Source organism: Pagrus pagrus (genome assembly GCF_965226575.1).
Source record: "Pagrus pagrus genome assembly, chromosome: 8".
Lineage (NCBI taxonomy): Eukaryota > Metazoa > Chordata > Actinopteri > Spariformes > Sparidae > Pagrus > Pagrus pagrus.
In genome coordinates, this window is record NC_140192.1 from 8,185,197 (window position 1) to 8,202,688 (window position 17,492).

Genomic DNA, 17,492 nt, shown 5'->3' on the forward strand with positions numbered 1-17,492 from the left:
GAACACATAAATACAGCTTATAAGCGCCAAATCAGCGAGGAGCAAATAGCAAACACATGCTCAGTCTGAAAGACGGAGCACTCACAGCCACACGAAATAAGCATTCATCATTTGTTTGTCGTGACTCTTGGTTGTTTTGTTGAAATGAGGCAAACCCTCCCCTGCACAACACACCACATCTGACATCTCCCCACGGAATATATCCAAATTTGGTTGCGTGTGTCCAGAGGGGGGAGCTGTACACTCATAACGTCAACATATAAATATGGTCCCCTGGTAGCGCTGCTTAACACAGCGCCTTTGAAGTTGAAGGGGGAAAAAGGCAAATGTGCTCCTGTGGGAACATGTGAACAGACAGCTTTCCCGAACTGAAAACAAACAGTTATAACTGTGAAGCCGCTTTTATCGATGAGCTGTGTCACACACAGGACCTCTGTGGCGCTCTGGTACAGGACGCTCTGAGCTGCAGAAGTCAGCAGGTCATTGATTGGATGGTCATCAGATTAGTTCCATTTCCCACTGTAGGACATCTCCTTTTAAAGTCAGCCCTGCGATTGATTATTTGATTAAGAGGGATAATTGATTGATAAGCCGACTGATTTTCTCTTCAGAACATCTCCCCCAACGTGCTGGAGGAGTCAGCGGTGTCGGATGACATCCTGTCCCCGGACGAGGACGGGGTGTGTTCGGGACGGTACTTCACGGAGAGCGGCCTGGTGGGGTTGCTCGAGCAGGCTGCTGAGCTCTTCAGCAATGTGAGACAACGAAGCTGCTCTCAAAATGTCTTAAAATAGAAACACGAAGCTGTGTCCCAAATCCAAAACTTTATACTAATTCTCATCAGTCTGTGACTGTGCAGTGTTCAGAATGGAAAATTGGAAAAGTTTATTATTGTTTATTATTACTGTTATTTTTATCCATCGAGTGTATTTCGGTGTGAGTTGCAGAGTTGATGAGATATCGTCCATAGAGACATCTGTCTTCTCTTGAGTACAATGGAACTAGATGGCACTCGGCCTGTTTGTACTCAAAGCACCAAAACAATACATTTGTAAAACTCAACAGCAACGTGTCTTTTCCAGAAATCATGACCCGGTTACTCAAGATAATCCACAGACCTTGTTGTGAGCAGATTCATGTAGGAAATGAAAAAGAGTATGCAGTGGGTGAGAGGCTAGCTCAGCTGAGGAGGACGCCAGTAATGTTTACATCCAGCACTGTCAGGACCGTGGGCCTCTCGTCCATGAGTAGATGCGTGCTTCCTTTGGCGCAGTGATACAGTATTGTTCAGTAAAAGAAAATAGTTCCTACATGAAACTGCTCACATAAAGCTCTGTGGATTATCTTGAGTTATGGGGGTCATTATTTCATTTAGCATCTCAAGCTGGGCACCATCTAGTTGCATTATATTAAAGAGAATGGAGACATCTCTGCAACTGAACTGTCCCTTTTAAAGTAGTATTTCAAGGCAACCAACCAGCAAACTATGTCTTAAGGAATCGGGGTACAGCTGATGTGTGTATTGAGTCATTAATTGTAGATATTAGGGCGGACCTACTGTAGAACACTTGATTTTATATTTTTAGTGCAAACGTCCCATCTTTACATGATGTGTGTGCGTGTGGCGATACTGACCAGCATTGACGGCTGTCTCATCAGGGTGGTCTCTACGAGGCGGTGAATGAGGTGTACAAGATCATCTTACCGATCCTAGAGGCTCACAGAGATTTCAGGAAACTGGCATCCACTCATGACAAACTACAGAGAGCCTTTGATAACATCATTCAGAAGGTAATAACACATATACTGCAGGTGCTTATTCAGTTATTGTTAAAGTAGAAAAAAGATACTTTAGTATATTCAGTATTTCTTCAGTACATAGAATGTGTTCCTTTACATTTGCTTGGATAACTAAGATTCTTGAAAAACATTTTGTTGTGCTTGAGTATTTTATTTTGAAATGGTTTATAGGCATATCAATTTATTTAACTAAACTCTCCAAAGTGCCCTTCGTAAAGAAAACCCCGTAAAATGCTATCCACATAATAAAAAATATGTTCCTGATGTCTTGTGATTACTAACATAAAAACCCCCCTTTGTTTCCCCCCAGGGCCACAAGAGGATGTTTGGAACATATTTCCGGGTGGGTTTTTATGGGGCCAAGTTCGGCGACCTGGACGAACGGGAATTCATTTACAAGGAGCCGGGGATCACACATCTGCCTGAGATATCACACAGGCTGGAGGTACGAGAGACAGGAGAGTGTGGGTTTGTGCACTGTACGTTGTGAGTTAATGTGCGATTGAGGTGGAATGAAAAGGGAAGATGGTGCCTGGCTGGACTGGTGGAATCTGATAATGACTGAGAGAGAGACTTTGAGTGAACAGGATGACTGAGGGCAAGACTCACAATCATCCATCTGCTTTTAGTGTGGTTTTAGAGAGCTTGGAATTCATTTACATGCCTAAACGGAGAAATCATGTCATGAAGAGGGATACAGTGTCAGCCTCTTGAATCAAATAAGGTGGTGAATCATTTGTGAAACAAAATTCAAATGGAGGGATCTCTTAACATTTCTATTCTTACATGAATCTGTGTTATATTTGCATAGAAATGATGATGGATGATATTGTGAAACTAACCGCACAATTTCCACCACTCGTAGAACTTCTACAGTCAGTGTTTTGGAGAAGAAACATTGGTGATGATCAAGGACTCTACACCAGTGAATAGAAAACAACTCAGTCCCAACAAGGTAGGTCAATGTAATGTCACACCACTGATTGCTGCTGCTGCCTGTATTAAATGATATTAATGACCTTGAATATTATTAATGTTTGCATAAAATAATTCACTGATTTTGAGTCTTTTTCCTGGGCCTCCTGCCCTGCATATTGTTTCCTTGCCTTGACACATCTGATTCAAATGATCAGCTCATCATCGAAACTCTGCAGAAGCCTGATAACGACCTTTTCATTTGAATCAGGTGTGTTGGAGCAGGGAAGCATCGGAAACATGCAGGAACGCAACTGAAAAACACTGAAATAACTTATGAGGTTTCCAAATTCCAAGTTCTTTAAAAAAAAATGTATGATTAATATATTTATAATGATTTCTCAAGAATGCCTTGAGCAAATGTCTTCAAATCTGGCACAATGTCCATTTGGGCTCAAGGAAGAACTGATTCGATTTTGGTGGCTAAAGGTCATAGGTCAAGGTCACTGTGATCTCGCAAAACACATTTTTGGCCATTACTCAACAATAATTATGATATGATGATAATTATTATAATTATTATTTTACACAAATGTCTACTAGGATAAACTGATGAGGTGATAATGTTTTATATCCAAAAGGTCAACTTCACTGTGACCCCCCCAACAAAAAATCTAAAATCTAAAATAGTAATGATCCCATTGAGATGTTAATAATAGCATTTGATAGACACTTTTCATTTTTAATAAACACAAAACCAAACGTCTATAGTATGGATTTGATATTATAGGTAGCAATGGAAATATGAATATGTGCGTGCGATGTTTGCCGCTTACAGAAATCAAATAATGTAAATAATCTGTATTCATGGTAACAGCCAGAAAATGTTGTGACATGTAAAGTAACCATTATTAATGCTCGTCATCTTATACACCGCATAGGTACAGTGTGTAGAGCATGAATGTATAATTTATGCGAAAACAAACACACTGTTAAAGTAACACATAAAAAAAAATATAGACAATATACATGTCTGCTGTGTTGCAAGAATTAAACAGTAAACTCCACCGCTCCTCTCCAGGCATACATCCAGATCACCTACGTGGAGCCCTTCTTTGATGACTACGAGATGAAAGACCGGATGACAAACTTTGAGAAGAACTTCAACCTGCGCCGCTTCATGTACACCACACCCTTCACCAAGAGCGGGCGCCCCCGGGGTGAACTCAACGAGCAGTACAAGAGGAAGACCATCCTCACCACCATGCACGCCTTCCCCTACGTCAAGACTCGCATCAATGTCATCCAGAAAGAGGAGGTGAGGACACGAAGCGGCTTTTGGGACCGTTTTCACCGGATTTGTCGCTCGATGACTTCAGCAATAAACGTGTACCTTTTTTCGGTTTCCAGTTTGACCTGACTCCCATTGAGGTGGCCATCGAGGACATGCAGAAGAAGACTAGAGAGCTGGCAGTCGCCACACACAGAGAACAGCCTGATGCTAAGATGCTACAGATGCTGCTTCAAGGCTCTGTGGGCGCCACTGTTAACCAGGTAAGGGAGGAGGAGGAGGAGGAGGGGGAAGGCACTGCTTCTATTTTACACTACTGTCAGCTCCTATTATAGCTGAAATGATCACTTACTTCATGTTTAACCAAATGATGGCTGTTCTCTCAGAATCATTGCTCTTTGTGTCCTACATACGCCCCCCTTTTGTCCCCCTGAGTGTTTCTTCTTAATGTGCATGGGGAAAATAAACCAGAATAATTTACCCTTTATTTATCTTATCACATTTACAGTTTCCATTGTAGTCGCAGAGTGCAGGTGGGAGACATGACAGTGATCACACATCAAAGCCTTCACCCCATCCATAACCCTAATCCTTCCTTTGCTTTTCCCCTGATTTAGTTAAAACGTCAATTCATGGCCCCTCTTCCTTTCATGTCTGTGCCGCACGGCACGCCGAACCGGAGGTCTCTTTGATCTGATAGCTTCCAGGTCCTGCCAGCATGGTGAATGTTGGAGTAATGATGAAGCTAGCTCCAGCGTCTCCGCTCGCTCCCCCCTATGCTTTATCTTCCAGCGTCTAATCTGACAAGTCCCTTGCTCCAACCTGATGGTTGTATACATAACGCTAATGCTCAGCAGCTCCGTAAACACATAACTCTTGACTGTAATCAGCACAGGAGGCCGGGCTTCTGCGTGTGGGTCCGCAGCTCAGACCGAGGACTGAGGCCCAATGCGTTTATGATGCTAATCAGAGCTGTTTAACTGTGCCTGTCGTGGTGCAGACGCTGTGCGAGCGCGCTGTGGTTTTATGATGAATATAAGTTAGGATAACAAGATCTCGTACTGGGCAAATGGGAGCCAAATGGTGTGTGTATGCTGGGTTAGTAGTGACATTAGCCATGCAGGAAGCTAATCATGGCTCCTTCTCTGATCTGATATCTTCCTCATGTTCCAGTCCAGCTTCTCGGCCCCTTCGCTGCATTAGGCATTCAGTTAGGAAGCCATTTCCCCTCGTCTGAATGAGGGGCATTCTCATCCCTCCTTTGTGCATACACTCTCAAACGCTTCCTCTCTTACCTCCTCTCTTTCCTTCCTCCACGCTGTTTGTGCTTTCTCTGTCTTTGTCTCCCTAACTCTGTGTCTTTGTTTTTGTCCCTTCCCTCCTCTCCCCGCCCTCCTCTCCCTCCGTTGTAGGGCCCATTGGAGGTGGCGCAGGTCTTCCTGAATGAGATCCCAGCGGACCCGAAGCTCTTCCGTCACCACAATAAGCTGCGCCTGTGTTTCAAAGAGTTTATAATGAGGTAAGATGCGATCAAAGCAACACCACCTGGTGACTATACGCGCCGCACCAAAGTCATGCAAAATTGAGGAAAAACACCACAGAAATCCAGAAAAACAAGAACTTTTCCCGGTGAGCCCTGAAGCTCATGTAGTTCACCAACTATTTTACTTGAATTTGCATTTCTGCTCCTTTCTATTGTTCCTGGTGGCTGGCAGTGGCTCAGTAGGTGGAAGTATAAATCAATACTTCAAAGAGATTTCTAAGCAGAAAATTCTGTAACTTTGCGAGGCTCGGAAGGAGTGAAAGTCTTCTCCGGGATGCTCTATGTATACACCAGTCTGGTGTCAGTGTAAGAAGATAAAAGGGATCTGTAGAGTGTGACTAAAGGAGACTGATATCCTGCTGTTTTAAGTGAGTGTCAGTCAAGATGCAGAGATGGAAGAGATAATCTCCTCCAAACTGCATACCAAATGGTAGTTAAAGGAACCAAACAGGTACAGTAAGAGGAAATAATATAACCCGTTGTGGCGGAGGATATTTTTTCATTTGCCGTATGACAGTGGAAGATATTCCTCCTCATAATATCACTAAACACTTTTTTTCTGGAATTGCAAAGGTTTATTGTTCCCAAGAGTTTCATTATATTTTAATTACATTGAGAACGTAATTTCAACCTCCCTACCCACAGCAGCGTGTCTGAGGATATGCTGATTTTGTGCCAGAGATGTGTGTCGTCGTATTTATGTCCCCCTCATCTCATGGGCATGTTCTGTTTGCCTCCAAAAGGTGGTTTTCATTTTCTAACCCCCATGTCGCATTCCAGCTGCCTTGATTGCTACAAGCAGGTCGGCAAATATTTACTGTAATTTCAGAGAGGTTTATTTTCGATCCTAAATCAAGGTGAGCTGGCACTTGACCCGTTGTATGCCAATCTTCTTGACAGGGATGTTTTTAACAAAATAAATAAATAAATAAATAAATCCACTCGAGGGAACGCTGTTTTCTGATTTGGTCAGATTTCTCCCCAGGCCTGCTGTGCAATGCATACTGCTTTTTAAGTGCTTACTCATTACTGTGAACAGATCCACTGTAATGTTCATGGTAAGGAAGCGTGATACAGTATGGCTTCATCAACAACATCACACCAGCAAGAATACTCTTTCACTATACTCTATACTATGTATGTATCATGATATTGCAAATGTACGGTTCTTTGCAATGAACTGTTTTGTGCTTCTATGCATTATATAACATACATTTCTACTCACATGTAAAATTAAAACTTATTTTGTTGGCTTTCTGTTATGATTAGACTGGAATCATTATTAAGTGTCAAACTAGCCGCAAGGCATAAATTATGCAAATGTGTGACTCTGCGACATAGTGTGACGTCACAAAGTCACAGAATTAAAGGCGAGACTACTGACGGGGCGTTTCAGGAGCAGTGTTTTCTGTGGGAGAGAGGAGCTTCAAGTGGTCTGGACTAGGAGCTTGGAACAATCTAAGAATGTTGTTTTTAGCTTTAGACTGGAACGGACCAGGGCTAGCTAATTAGCATGCTAACTTCAGTAGCTACCTCAGCAACACAATACAAAGACATCATAATGTAAATGTATTTCTTATTTTTGAATGTATAAAACTAAAATTCTTACATATCGCACCTTTAATCGAACTTGTTTGTTGGTGGCATTTTAAACATCTTGGCTTGGGGTTTTAGGCGTAAAGTGGGGAATGTTTGTTTAGGATTATCTACCTGGAACTGGTAGATTACAAATATGACTATAGATTGCTGTTTTTAAATTCAGCTTAGAAAACCAGTGAGCAATGTAGCAAATACGAATGCTTTATTCAGATACCTAAATAATGAAAAATTCTTTCCAAACCAAGCTGTCAGATAGAGGGCAACACATCAGGAGATGTTTTCCTCTTGTGAGCTGTCCTTAATGCTCTTCACCCAGAGTATTTGCTGTATACTGTTACACATCAATTGCAGTTTCCATATTACCCTCATTAAAAGCTAAGAGATAAACCTAGACATGTGTTAGCAATCACCCAAGTCTCTCTGATTTCCTGCAGGCTGCTCTGTATGTTGGCCATTATACATGTCATGATAGAGGACTGCGGAGGGACCCCATACCTGCTCTCTGCTCTTTGTGCAGCTCAGATCTCGCGGTGCTCTCCTTTACCATGAGGCATTTCCCTTTTTATTCGTTAGTCATTTAGTGATTTGGAGTTTTTACCTCTGCTGCTCCTTTTAACTGCGTTTTGAAACAGCCTCGTGGGTCATTCGCAGTTGAGCTCACATTCTAGCTGAGGCACTTGGAAAGGTCTAATAGGCATATAGGAGTTTCTTGCAGTCAAGTACATTGTTAATTCATTTGGACTTCTCTCATGCAAAGGAGTCCAATTTATGTCAAGTAGGTACAGGATGTTGTTAGCATGAAACAGTGCAGTGCATTTCTGAGGGCTTGAGGACATGGAGAGGATTACCGCAAGATTGCTTTGCATAGAAGCACTGTTGAAGCTGTACTTCAGTTTGAGTTTATTACATTGAAAAGGTCAAGGAGTACATTCAACTCTTTTGTTTCATCACATGCAATGTCATTTAAGAAGCAGCAATAATATATAAAACTTATTTCAACCTCTGCTCTGCTCTCCGTCCTGCAGGTGTGGTGAGGCTGTTGAGAAGAATAAGCACCTGATCACATTGGACCAGAAGGAGTACCAGCAGGAGCTGAAGAAAAACTACAACCGCCTGAGAGAGAACCTGAGGCCGATGCTGGAGAGGAAGATTCCTGAGCTGTATAAACCCATCATCAGGCCTCGGCTGGAGAACAGGTAAACAGGCCCACCAGGTCAGACAGCCAATACTGCTTGTACAAGAGACGTATCATTGATCTTTTCATCACTCCCTATGATTGCAAACGAGATTGAGAACAAATGGAATTGAGCAGAGATCCATTCACTCTGTCCGTGTCACCTCTACAAATATTGAAAGCTGAAACAGAGCCACAGGACACAGATTGAGTGTTGAACCAATGCCAGGGCCAAATTGCAATCATGTATTACTAAAGACGCCTTGCTCACTGATAGCCCTCTTCCACCCAATTAGGTTCTTGAGTCGGTTCTGTTCAGGATTCTTGGTGCTATCTTGTGAAACCATTGTAGTCAGGGATGTGTCATCAGCGGAGGCTGTTGTAGTATGTTCAACAGAAAGTAAATGCTAGCAAGATGGTGGATAACATTGATTACCTGTGAGCTTTTGTTCTGCTATTACAGATATTTGTTCTCACCCAAAAAGCAAGCATGAACCAACTATGAATGATAAAGAGACGTAGAAGACCATTATGTGCAAGACAAAGGGCCCTCTCAAACCTTTCTTTCCAACCTATAGAAGAGACCTGTTTGACTGGCTGCCAGTGGGCAGAGTTTGTCCCTTCAGCGACCTCATTTCAGCCCTTTAGTTATTTTGTCAGTAGGCTTATTAGCTCATTCATTCGTAATGTCTGTTGCTAAGCACAAAAACACTCCTATTTTATTAAAATGTTTTGACCCAGGCTGTTCAAGCGGAGGGAATTTATGAGAATCAAACTGACAACTTACTCCTAATATTAAAAGGGTGCATTGTTTTTTCCTGTGTTTTTGTATATATAATGGTCCCTTTTCAGTTGACAAACTAATAAACAAAGCGAGGGAAAACAAATGAAATAAAAAAATGCAAAAGTCCAGCCCCTTAACACTTTTGACCCTTTTAAAAAAGTAGCTGAATACGCCTGCTGTAAAATATGACATGGCTACTGATGTCGTAAAGCTTTGCACTTCATGTCAAGAAAAACATGTAGTCTTGCTAGAATTGCTCTGAACAGTTCAAAATGTGTCACGTGAACTGGAAAGGAACCTGCTCCATGTATGTTGGTGGAAAAGTGTTAAAAGGGGTTTCACATAGAGTGGCTGGTGGATTAGCGAGTGGATTACAAGACACTGTACCATCAACATGATTTTGAAGCTGTTACTTTAAGGTAAAAAAAGTTACATAATGTTGCTTTAAGAAATCCCATAGTCCAATTTATTGGCCTAATTCTAAAAACAAAAAACTTAAGTTGTAGTAACCTTGATATCTTTCACTACATCCACTCATGGGTGACCATGTATAACACCTGGGGCTCGGTGAAGCATCACAGAGCTAATAGGGGAGTTAAGTATGAGTCAAACAGTGAGTAATTGACAAGACGATTCCTATTTTTGTGCCTTGCTCATGGAAACATTTACCTGACATCTCAACTCTACCTGCCTTAACTGAAACATCTCCTCCTCGTAATCATCATCATCATTCCTTGTCTTTTGTTTCTGTCTTCTCCCCCTCTTCCCTCACCCACCGTCCTCTCCCTCTCACAGGGATTCCTTCAAACGTCTAAGTTTCCGCAGAGCTCAGGAGGAAAACTCCTGAGATGCCACGACTCGTCTGAGAGAGAGCGTGCGCTACGCGGAGAGGAAGGGGAGGCTGTCACACAACCAGAAGAGGAAAAGAGAAGATGAGGAAAGGAACTGCTGGTGATAACCCCGCATTCCCCCGCGCTGGAGTACTACATTGTGTCTACAATGGACGACTCACAGTTTCTCAACAGTCCAGCAGTGTTAATAAACGTCTGCTGCACGTCCACTTTTATGATTTCACGGTTGCTGGTTACAGGAAGCAAAAGGAGAGTGAGCACATAGAAATAGGAGGGTGGGAATCTAAAGCGAAGTGTAGCTTATTGAGCATTTCACTGTAAAGTCTTCAGATGCTTTGGCTCTGTCGATTTCCTTTTTTTTTTTTAGATAACTGCAAGTCCTAATGATGCTGCAAACATTTCCTCTGGGTTGGTATAGAAGCAGACTTAAGAGTTCCTCTCTGAGGTCCTTGCTGGCCCGGGGCCCATATGTGTGCCAATACTGCTAGTGTCCTGCGTGTATGTACAGTAAATGTGTGAATGGATGTGTGTTTACTTAGATACTGTTTGGAGTAGAAGATTTTGGTGCCATACTGAACTGTCACTTTGTACTCTGTGATCATAGATAAGTCAAAGGGCCTTTGAAATTCCACTCTGGACGTCTTTGCATGACATGTGCCAGTTACAGCAGTGAAAGTACGGATGGATTTGTGCACTGGAAAAATAGACGCAATTTCCCTTTTTTTCCTCCAAAAAACTCTTAAGGCCATTCTTGTCTTATTATTGTTAGACATACAGAACCTGGCCATGTAGCTAATAAAGAGTTTAACTTGAGTTTGATGTGATTTCACAGGAGGCAGACCGACAAATTACACATGGCTTATGTCTAAATCATCATTTTGTATATAGCAGAGGTGTCACATCAGATAGTTACAAACATGTTTACAAAGGTATGAAAAACTATTTTGCATTTTATTTTATGGAAATGTATTTTTTAGATGATGAATAATAGCAATGATGATATTAGTTTGTAGGCAGGATTCAGTGACTGAGTGTACTGTAACAATCTGTGTATGTCCACAGTCGTTCCTGTACCTGTTTGTAAATAGACCACCTCCTACGATACACACAGTGCCAAATTTAATTCCTTATGTACCTAGGGACTGAGATACTTAACTAGAAATGCAATCTTTTGAGAAGTCACTCCACACAGCGGTGCTTTGCCGTGTGAATTATGTTTACTCCGTATTTCAGAATACATTCCAGAGGAGACATTTACTACTGCTTTGCAGTGTTAAACAGTGACAATCTGATTTTATTTGACATCCATGAGACAGCTCATTTCATTGGTGTTATGTTGCAGCTCGTACTGTATTTCAGTAATGTAAATGTGCTTGGCATTTCAAAAGTGGGTATACATTTTTTTTTTTATACATTATTAATACTCACATCCTCTCTGTTTCCAGGTACATCTCTTATTTATGATCTGTTGAATGTTTTTAAAGTGGCTAAATAAGATGAAAGTTATACAGCGTGTGTATTAATTGTGAGAAATAAAATGTATACCTATTTTTTTAATACATGCAAGATATTGCTGAGAGTTGTTATTATATAAGATATTTTAGTGGCATTCAACCACTGGAGACTGCGTTCATGTTTCTATATCCATTATTTTTTATTGTTCATACTTGTGTTTTATTAAATGTGGAATTCTAACTCGTCGTGCAAACAATGCTGTTGAAGCACCTGAATAAAACTTAATATATGCACATTTGTTGTGGCTATGTAATATTTTAACTTTGACTTTAATTGGTTAAATATTAGAAGACCTATTAGAAAATTATTATTATTATTATTATTATTATTATTGCATCACTTCATTCTTTGTAATAAATTAACAAGAATGGCACTCAGTACAGCGCATACCCAAACCCAGGGTCTCCTTATGTACTCACTTAAAGATACCACTTGAATACACTTGAGTTTTTAGCATCAAGATCCTTGCATTATCCCCTAAGAAATTAACGAAAATGTTGCAAAAACACCCTATCTTACAATATTAAAGAAAGTAAGAAAACTGTCCTTGATTCATATTTTTGTCTAGATTGACACCAAAAGTTGATGGGGTCTATTCTAGGCTGAGATCCATCCTCCATCTAAGTTTGTCACAAATCTGTACTGTAGCTTTTGTGTAATCCTGTTGACAAACCAACCAACAAAGAAAAGGACACGGGTGAAAACAACCTCCTTGGCGATTCAATTAATATTTGCAGACTTAGATTTTCATTTTGCTATACCATCACTATAATCACTTTTAATCAATTTTATCCCCATTTAAGGGTGACAGTTTTCTGATTTTGACTTTTTTATTTATTTTTAAACAAGATAAACCGTTATTGATACCCCACAGTTGAAATTTGGGCATTTATCGATCAATATTAATTTTTTTATGTTTTTTTTTTTTTTCACCTCTGATAATTCACCTCTGACAGTCCCCAATTTATTTTGCTATTTATTATCAATACACGTTGATCTGTTGAATATCTACTAAAAGTATTTTACCACAATAAATCTTGGATTAACATACAAACTACAAAGAGAGTTCAAAAAGGCGGGAAGAACCAGGGGGGGAGGAAAACTACAATCTGTTGCTGTCGCGTCGGCGTGACGTCATCACTACTCGACTTCGACATGCCGGATACAGCAGGTTGGTGGGAGATTTCATTGACAACAAGCGAGTGCTAGTGATAACCGGCGGTGTACACTACACACGGTTGTTTCTGACATGTCGTTAAACGCACCGCCAGCTACAGCGGAAGCTGGTTTATATTCTGGCCGTTGCGCTGCTGTAGTTTCGTTGCGTAGTTGTTTTAACTGACAGAGAGCAGACTTGTGATGGAAAGTTAGCCCGACCTCCCTCACGACAAACTCTGGGTTAGTTAGCAAACTTCACACCGGCGTAAAGTTTAAAACTAGAGAGGACTCGTCTTTTGTGTGGTCTTGAATGTGTCCTGACTTGTCACACGACTTCAGTGTGTGTGTATACGTGCTTGAAGTTTATGTGAATGTCTGCTCTTGCACTGTAGCCTGTAATAAAACCCATCAAAGATGAAGTCTGACCTTAGTCTGTGAACGTATGATCCTCTCTCTGGTCTAAGGCAAGCTCTTACCTGTTGTGCCTGCAAGGACAGTGTATGCGCCCTGACCTGTCACAGGGATCTTTCAGTTAATTAATGACCTTTATCTGTTTAATCTCTTATATTAACTCTCCTAAACCCTTTGCAACCCGTTTGAAAGCGTCTTGATCCACTCTTTTGTTATTGATTTCTAACAGTATGCAGTAATACAGTGAATATAATCACAAGTGTGTGTTACTCACCTCAGGCCATATAGGTGGGAGATGGACGTTTTCAGCCAACCTCTTACAGTAAATTTAAGATGTAATGTCTTTCCTGCCTCTTCCCATCACTGTCGTTATATCTCTCTGTTTTTTGGGGGGCTCATACTTTTATGGATACACTCCTGCACTGAATAACCCTCTGAGGATTTCCTGCTGTAAATGGTAATTGCACCTCTGTCTTGCCAAGCCTCCTTAATGCCCCAAGCAGGCTAAAAGGAAGGATTGTGACAGCGCAAACTCTCATGTACAGCAGGAGAGCTTTTAATTCAAAGTAGGCTACTGCAGACATTTAGCTCGCCCTGGCGCTGGGCTGAGGTGCTTTGCTATTACTGCTCTCATAACACAAATCAAAATGGCCTCACTTAGCTGTTTTCCTGTTGGGAAACATTTGTGCAATGTGTCAATAGTGGGAGTTTGACGCTTAAGTTTGAGGTAAAGTGGAGCATACAGACGTTGACAGATTTGGCCTCGTCACAGTGCTCTGGCAGAACACTTAATTTACAGGATAAACTAAGTACTTCAGCCCACAGGAGGCTATAGAGCAACTCGTAGTTTTGGCTTAAACTTGCGAAATGCGCTCAGTTGTTCTATCATAAATAAAAAGTTTGTAACTCAAACAACATAACTAAATAAATAAATAAAGCTTTATTTTTGGTCTTGTCTCCAAGGGGTAGCCATCCTCTGACGTCGTTTGTGTGACATGGAGCCAGACGGGGACCTGAACCCTGACACAGATGACCTTCCACTCCGAGCCAATACTAACCACATACTTGTCAAACATTATGTGCTCGACCTGACGGTTCATTTTGGCAGGAAGGTCATCAGTGGTAGTGTTGTTCTGTTCCTGGAGCCGTGCTCTGGAGGTAAGGCTGAGGATGACATTGGACCTGGAGCTGGTGAGGGAGCTGGGACTTTAGAAGCTGGACGGACTCAGGATGGGTCTGTAGGTAGACTTCAGGATGAGGATACAGTGGAGAAGGGTAAAAAAGGGCTTGGGAAGACTCCAACAAGGATGGAGGAGATGTTTGGAACTGGAGAAAGACACAGAGCTGAAGTTGCGTCTGAAACAGGAAGTATTCAGTCTTCAGATTTGTGGGAAACCACCAGTGACGATGATTTCACCTTGGTGCTGGACTGTTGTGACCTTGATGTTTCAAAGGTCGAAGAGTTGGACGTCACCTCTGTGTCAGCCACGTCTGGCCTCTTACCAGAAAGGTCAGGGGTGGGTTCAGTGAACTCACAAGCAGCCTTTACTCAGAACCTTATCTCTATGGCCTCGAGTCGATGGAGGCAGAAGCACCAGCTCTTTTCATGGTGTAGCCGGGCCCCTGGTGCTCAGGACGGCAGCTCACTGCATTTTTATAGAGACCGATGGAGTTTGCAGGTGAGGAAGAAGGGGGTGGCGTCACCTCTGGAGTTTCCTCGCGCCCTCAGGATCTGCTATGAGACGAGGCCAACGGGAGGCTCTGTGAGATGGACCAAAGACCAGGACAACAGGTTTGTCTCAGGAGTATATAGATCAAATCATTCCACAGAGCAGTGGTTTCGTAGTACGACTAGACTCCTTTTTAGCGATTTTAAAAACTGGCAACTGGCAGCACATCTGCTCTGATTTCTGCTCCTCGAATTACAGTGTAATATTCTGAGCTCGCCATGTAAGAATAGAATAATTCTCATTCATTAATTCACAAAAACACGCCTTAGGCTGTTGCAGTCTGTTCTGTGTGTGGATGCTTTACGTGTGTGTGTGTGTGTGTGTGTGTGTGTGTGTGCGTGCATGTGCACTTGGTGAATCCTTTGAGCATTGAAATGAGGGGTTGTTTATAGTTTACCATTGTTTACCCTTCCAGGGTGTGTGTTTACACTGCCGGCTCTCCCATCAACAATCGAGCCCTCTTCCCCTGCCAGGAGCCGCCTGTTGCCATGTCAACATGGCAGGCAACAGTACGGGCCCCCAATGAGTGTGTGGTTTTGATGAGTGGGGAGGAGCAGACTGTACCTATTGAGGACGGGGACAAACGTAAGCATACCGGCATATGACGCCTTTCATCTTTAGACCATTGATTAGAAAATTAGATTTCTTATTGTTAGTTGACTACTCGGTCAATAATTTAAGTACATTTTACTGAATTGTAAATCGGGCCCAGTACTGGACCTCAATACTTCTTGAGTAAATGTGTCTTGAGTTGGCATTGAATGCTTGGTAAAAAATCTATTCAGGCTTGTTTACGTATATGGTCAAATATTTCTTGATCTTAATATGAAAATCAGACAATTTTGCCAGTTGTTAACTGCCTTTGGGCAGAGTTTTTGCACAGCTGCTTCTATTAAGACAGCATTAAACATTGATGCATTTATGGGACTTGTCAAATGAAAAAGGGATTGTAGAGCATCATGTAAGGTATTAAAAATGTATGATTTTGGTATTATAGGGATCTGGAATGAAAATAACAACAGAGAACTGCTGAAACGATGGATATGTATGTATGAGATTAATGCAGCTGTACGGGTTGTGCAGCTCCAGTACCGTAGATCTGTGCATAAGGGACATGTTTTTCTTTTCTGACTGTTTAGGGCAAAAAAACAAACAAAAATGTCTAAGTTGGACAAGAAATCAGACTGAATAGTAAAGTTCAAACCTTCCTTCATTTTCTCTCAATGCTCTCTTTGTTATCTAATCTAAACTTTATTAAAAATTGTTATTATACAAATGTCAGACACAAAGTATAAATCTGTGTAGGAAAAACATTTTACCCTTTTTTGGTGTGTTAAAACAGAAATAAAATAGCACTTCAACACCTCCAATCACTCAACTATCCCAAACTGTAAGATGGAGACAGAGAAGAAGAAAATGAACCCATACTAAACTGTAAAGAGAATAAATAAAACACACACACTCACAAAAAGTAAGGTAAGGCAAGACAAGTTTATTTATATAGCGCCAATCAGACACAAGGCAACTAAGAGCTTTACAGAGATGTAGAAATACATTAAAATAAGACATTAAGAAAATGTTAAGATTGGATTTAAGAGACAACAAGAACAAGCAAATAAAGTTCTTAATCTACTTATTTTAAGCTACATTAAACAGTAATGTTTTAAGCCCTGATTTAAATGAGCTGACAGTTTAAGTAGACCTCAGGGATTCAGAGAGCTTGTTCCACAGGTGGGAAGCATAGAAACTAAAAGTTGCTTCACTTTGCTTGGTTTTGATCCTGGAAACACTGAATAAACCTGTAGACCTCAGATGACCTGAGGGGTCTGAATGCTTCGTAATGTACAAGTAAAACAAGTAAATAAAATGAAATAAAATAGGGAAGGAACAAAAATAAGAAGGACAATCAGGGTGCCTATGACATTTTTTGTTTTCTTTTTTTATTGGAAACAGATACAAATGTCAAATACAAAGTTTCAAATACAAAATCTACAAAAAAAACCCACTTCCAACCTCTAAACTAAACCAAAGTAAATTAAATGAAGTAAAATAGGGAGGGAAGTACAATAAGAGGGACGTTCAAGGTTCTTGCTTGAAAGAATGGATGCACTGAGAATCAGATGGGGTCCAGAGAGGAAAGAGTATTTACATTTGAGATAATAGGCCATCATCTCTTGCAGATGAACCTCTTGAGGACTATTTCACCTTTTCTAACAACGGAAGACATTAAATCAGTTAGGCAGGATGTGGTAGAATACAGATCTGGGCTTTTAAAAAGCAACAACATCAGAGTCTGAGACCGGCTGCTATAAGGCGTACCCGAAAGATGTCTATCAAGAGGCCGAGTTCTTACCTTTGACATTTTTGTCCTTTCTGTCCTCCCCTTCTTCTACTCTCTGTAGATTATTTAATGTGGAATTACTACGTCACTATGCCCATGCCCGCCTCCACCTTCACCTTGGCGGTGGGCCACTGGAGCCAAGTGACAGCAGAAATTCCCCCAGCACTGGAGGAAGGGGTGAGGGACAGGGCGGATTGTGGTAAGACGGCCAAACCTGGGTCTGGACCTGGGGAGCGGACTGAGGCTGAGCTTGGACTTGGAAGCTCCACCAGGGACGTAGTAAAGGGCACTCCATTCCAGACTGGCAGGTATTTTATTATTTTTCCTGTGTTCTTTTCTTCTCCAGACTGTTATTAACCCAAGTCTGGCCCTTCAGCATT

General features: G+C 41.4%; 2 protein-coding genes across 4 annotated transcripts in view; both read left to right on the forward strand.

Moving 5' to 3' along the window:
• dock8 (dedicator of cytokinesis 8) overlaps positions 1–11,707 on the forward strand; it is a 61,611-nt gene extending 49,904 nt beyond the window's left edge. Inside the window, exons 40-48 of the mRNA XM_084360394.1 lie at positions 612–755; positions 1,660–1,791; positions 2,111–2,245; positions 2,666–2,755; positions 3,797–4,033; positions 4,126–4,269; positions 5,419–5,525; positions 8,174–8,344; positions 9,902–11,707. Coding sequence (XP_084216520.1) covers positions 612–755; positions 1,660–1,791; positions 2,111–2,245; positions 2,666–2,755; positions 3,797–4,033; positions 4,126–4,269; positions 5,419–5,525; positions 8,174–8,344; positions 9,902–9,953 — 1,212 coding nt within the window. The 3' untranslated portion in view covers positions 9,954–11,707. The remainder of the gene's footprint in view (positions 1–611; positions 756–1,659; positions 1,792–2,110; positions 2,246–2,665; positions 2,756–3,796; positions 4,034–4,125; positions 4,270–5,418; positions 5,526–8,173; positions 8,345–9,901) is intronic.
• An 862-nt stretch (positions 11,708–12,569) lies between these two features.
• aopep (aminopeptidase O (putative)) overlaps positions 12,570–17,492 on the forward strand; it is a 79,281-nt gene continuing 74,358 nt past the window's right edge. For 2 of the 3 annotated variants that reach the window (XM_084360033.1, XM_084360035.1), the window contains exons 1-4: positions 12,570–12,643; positions 14,005–14,833; positions 15,187–15,356; positions 17,174–17,420. In XM_084360033.1, coding sequence (XP_084216159.1) covers positions 14,037–14,833; positions 15,187–15,356; positions 17,174–17,420 — 1,214 coding nt within the window. In that variant the 5' untranslated portion in view covers positions 12,570–12,643; positions 14,005–14,036. Of the gene's footprint in view, positions 12,644–12,696; positions 12,871–14,004; positions 14,834–15,186; positions 15,357–17,173; positions 17,421–17,492 lie in introns of those variants that run through there. The other variant, XM_084360034.1, reaches the window with a different exon arrangement.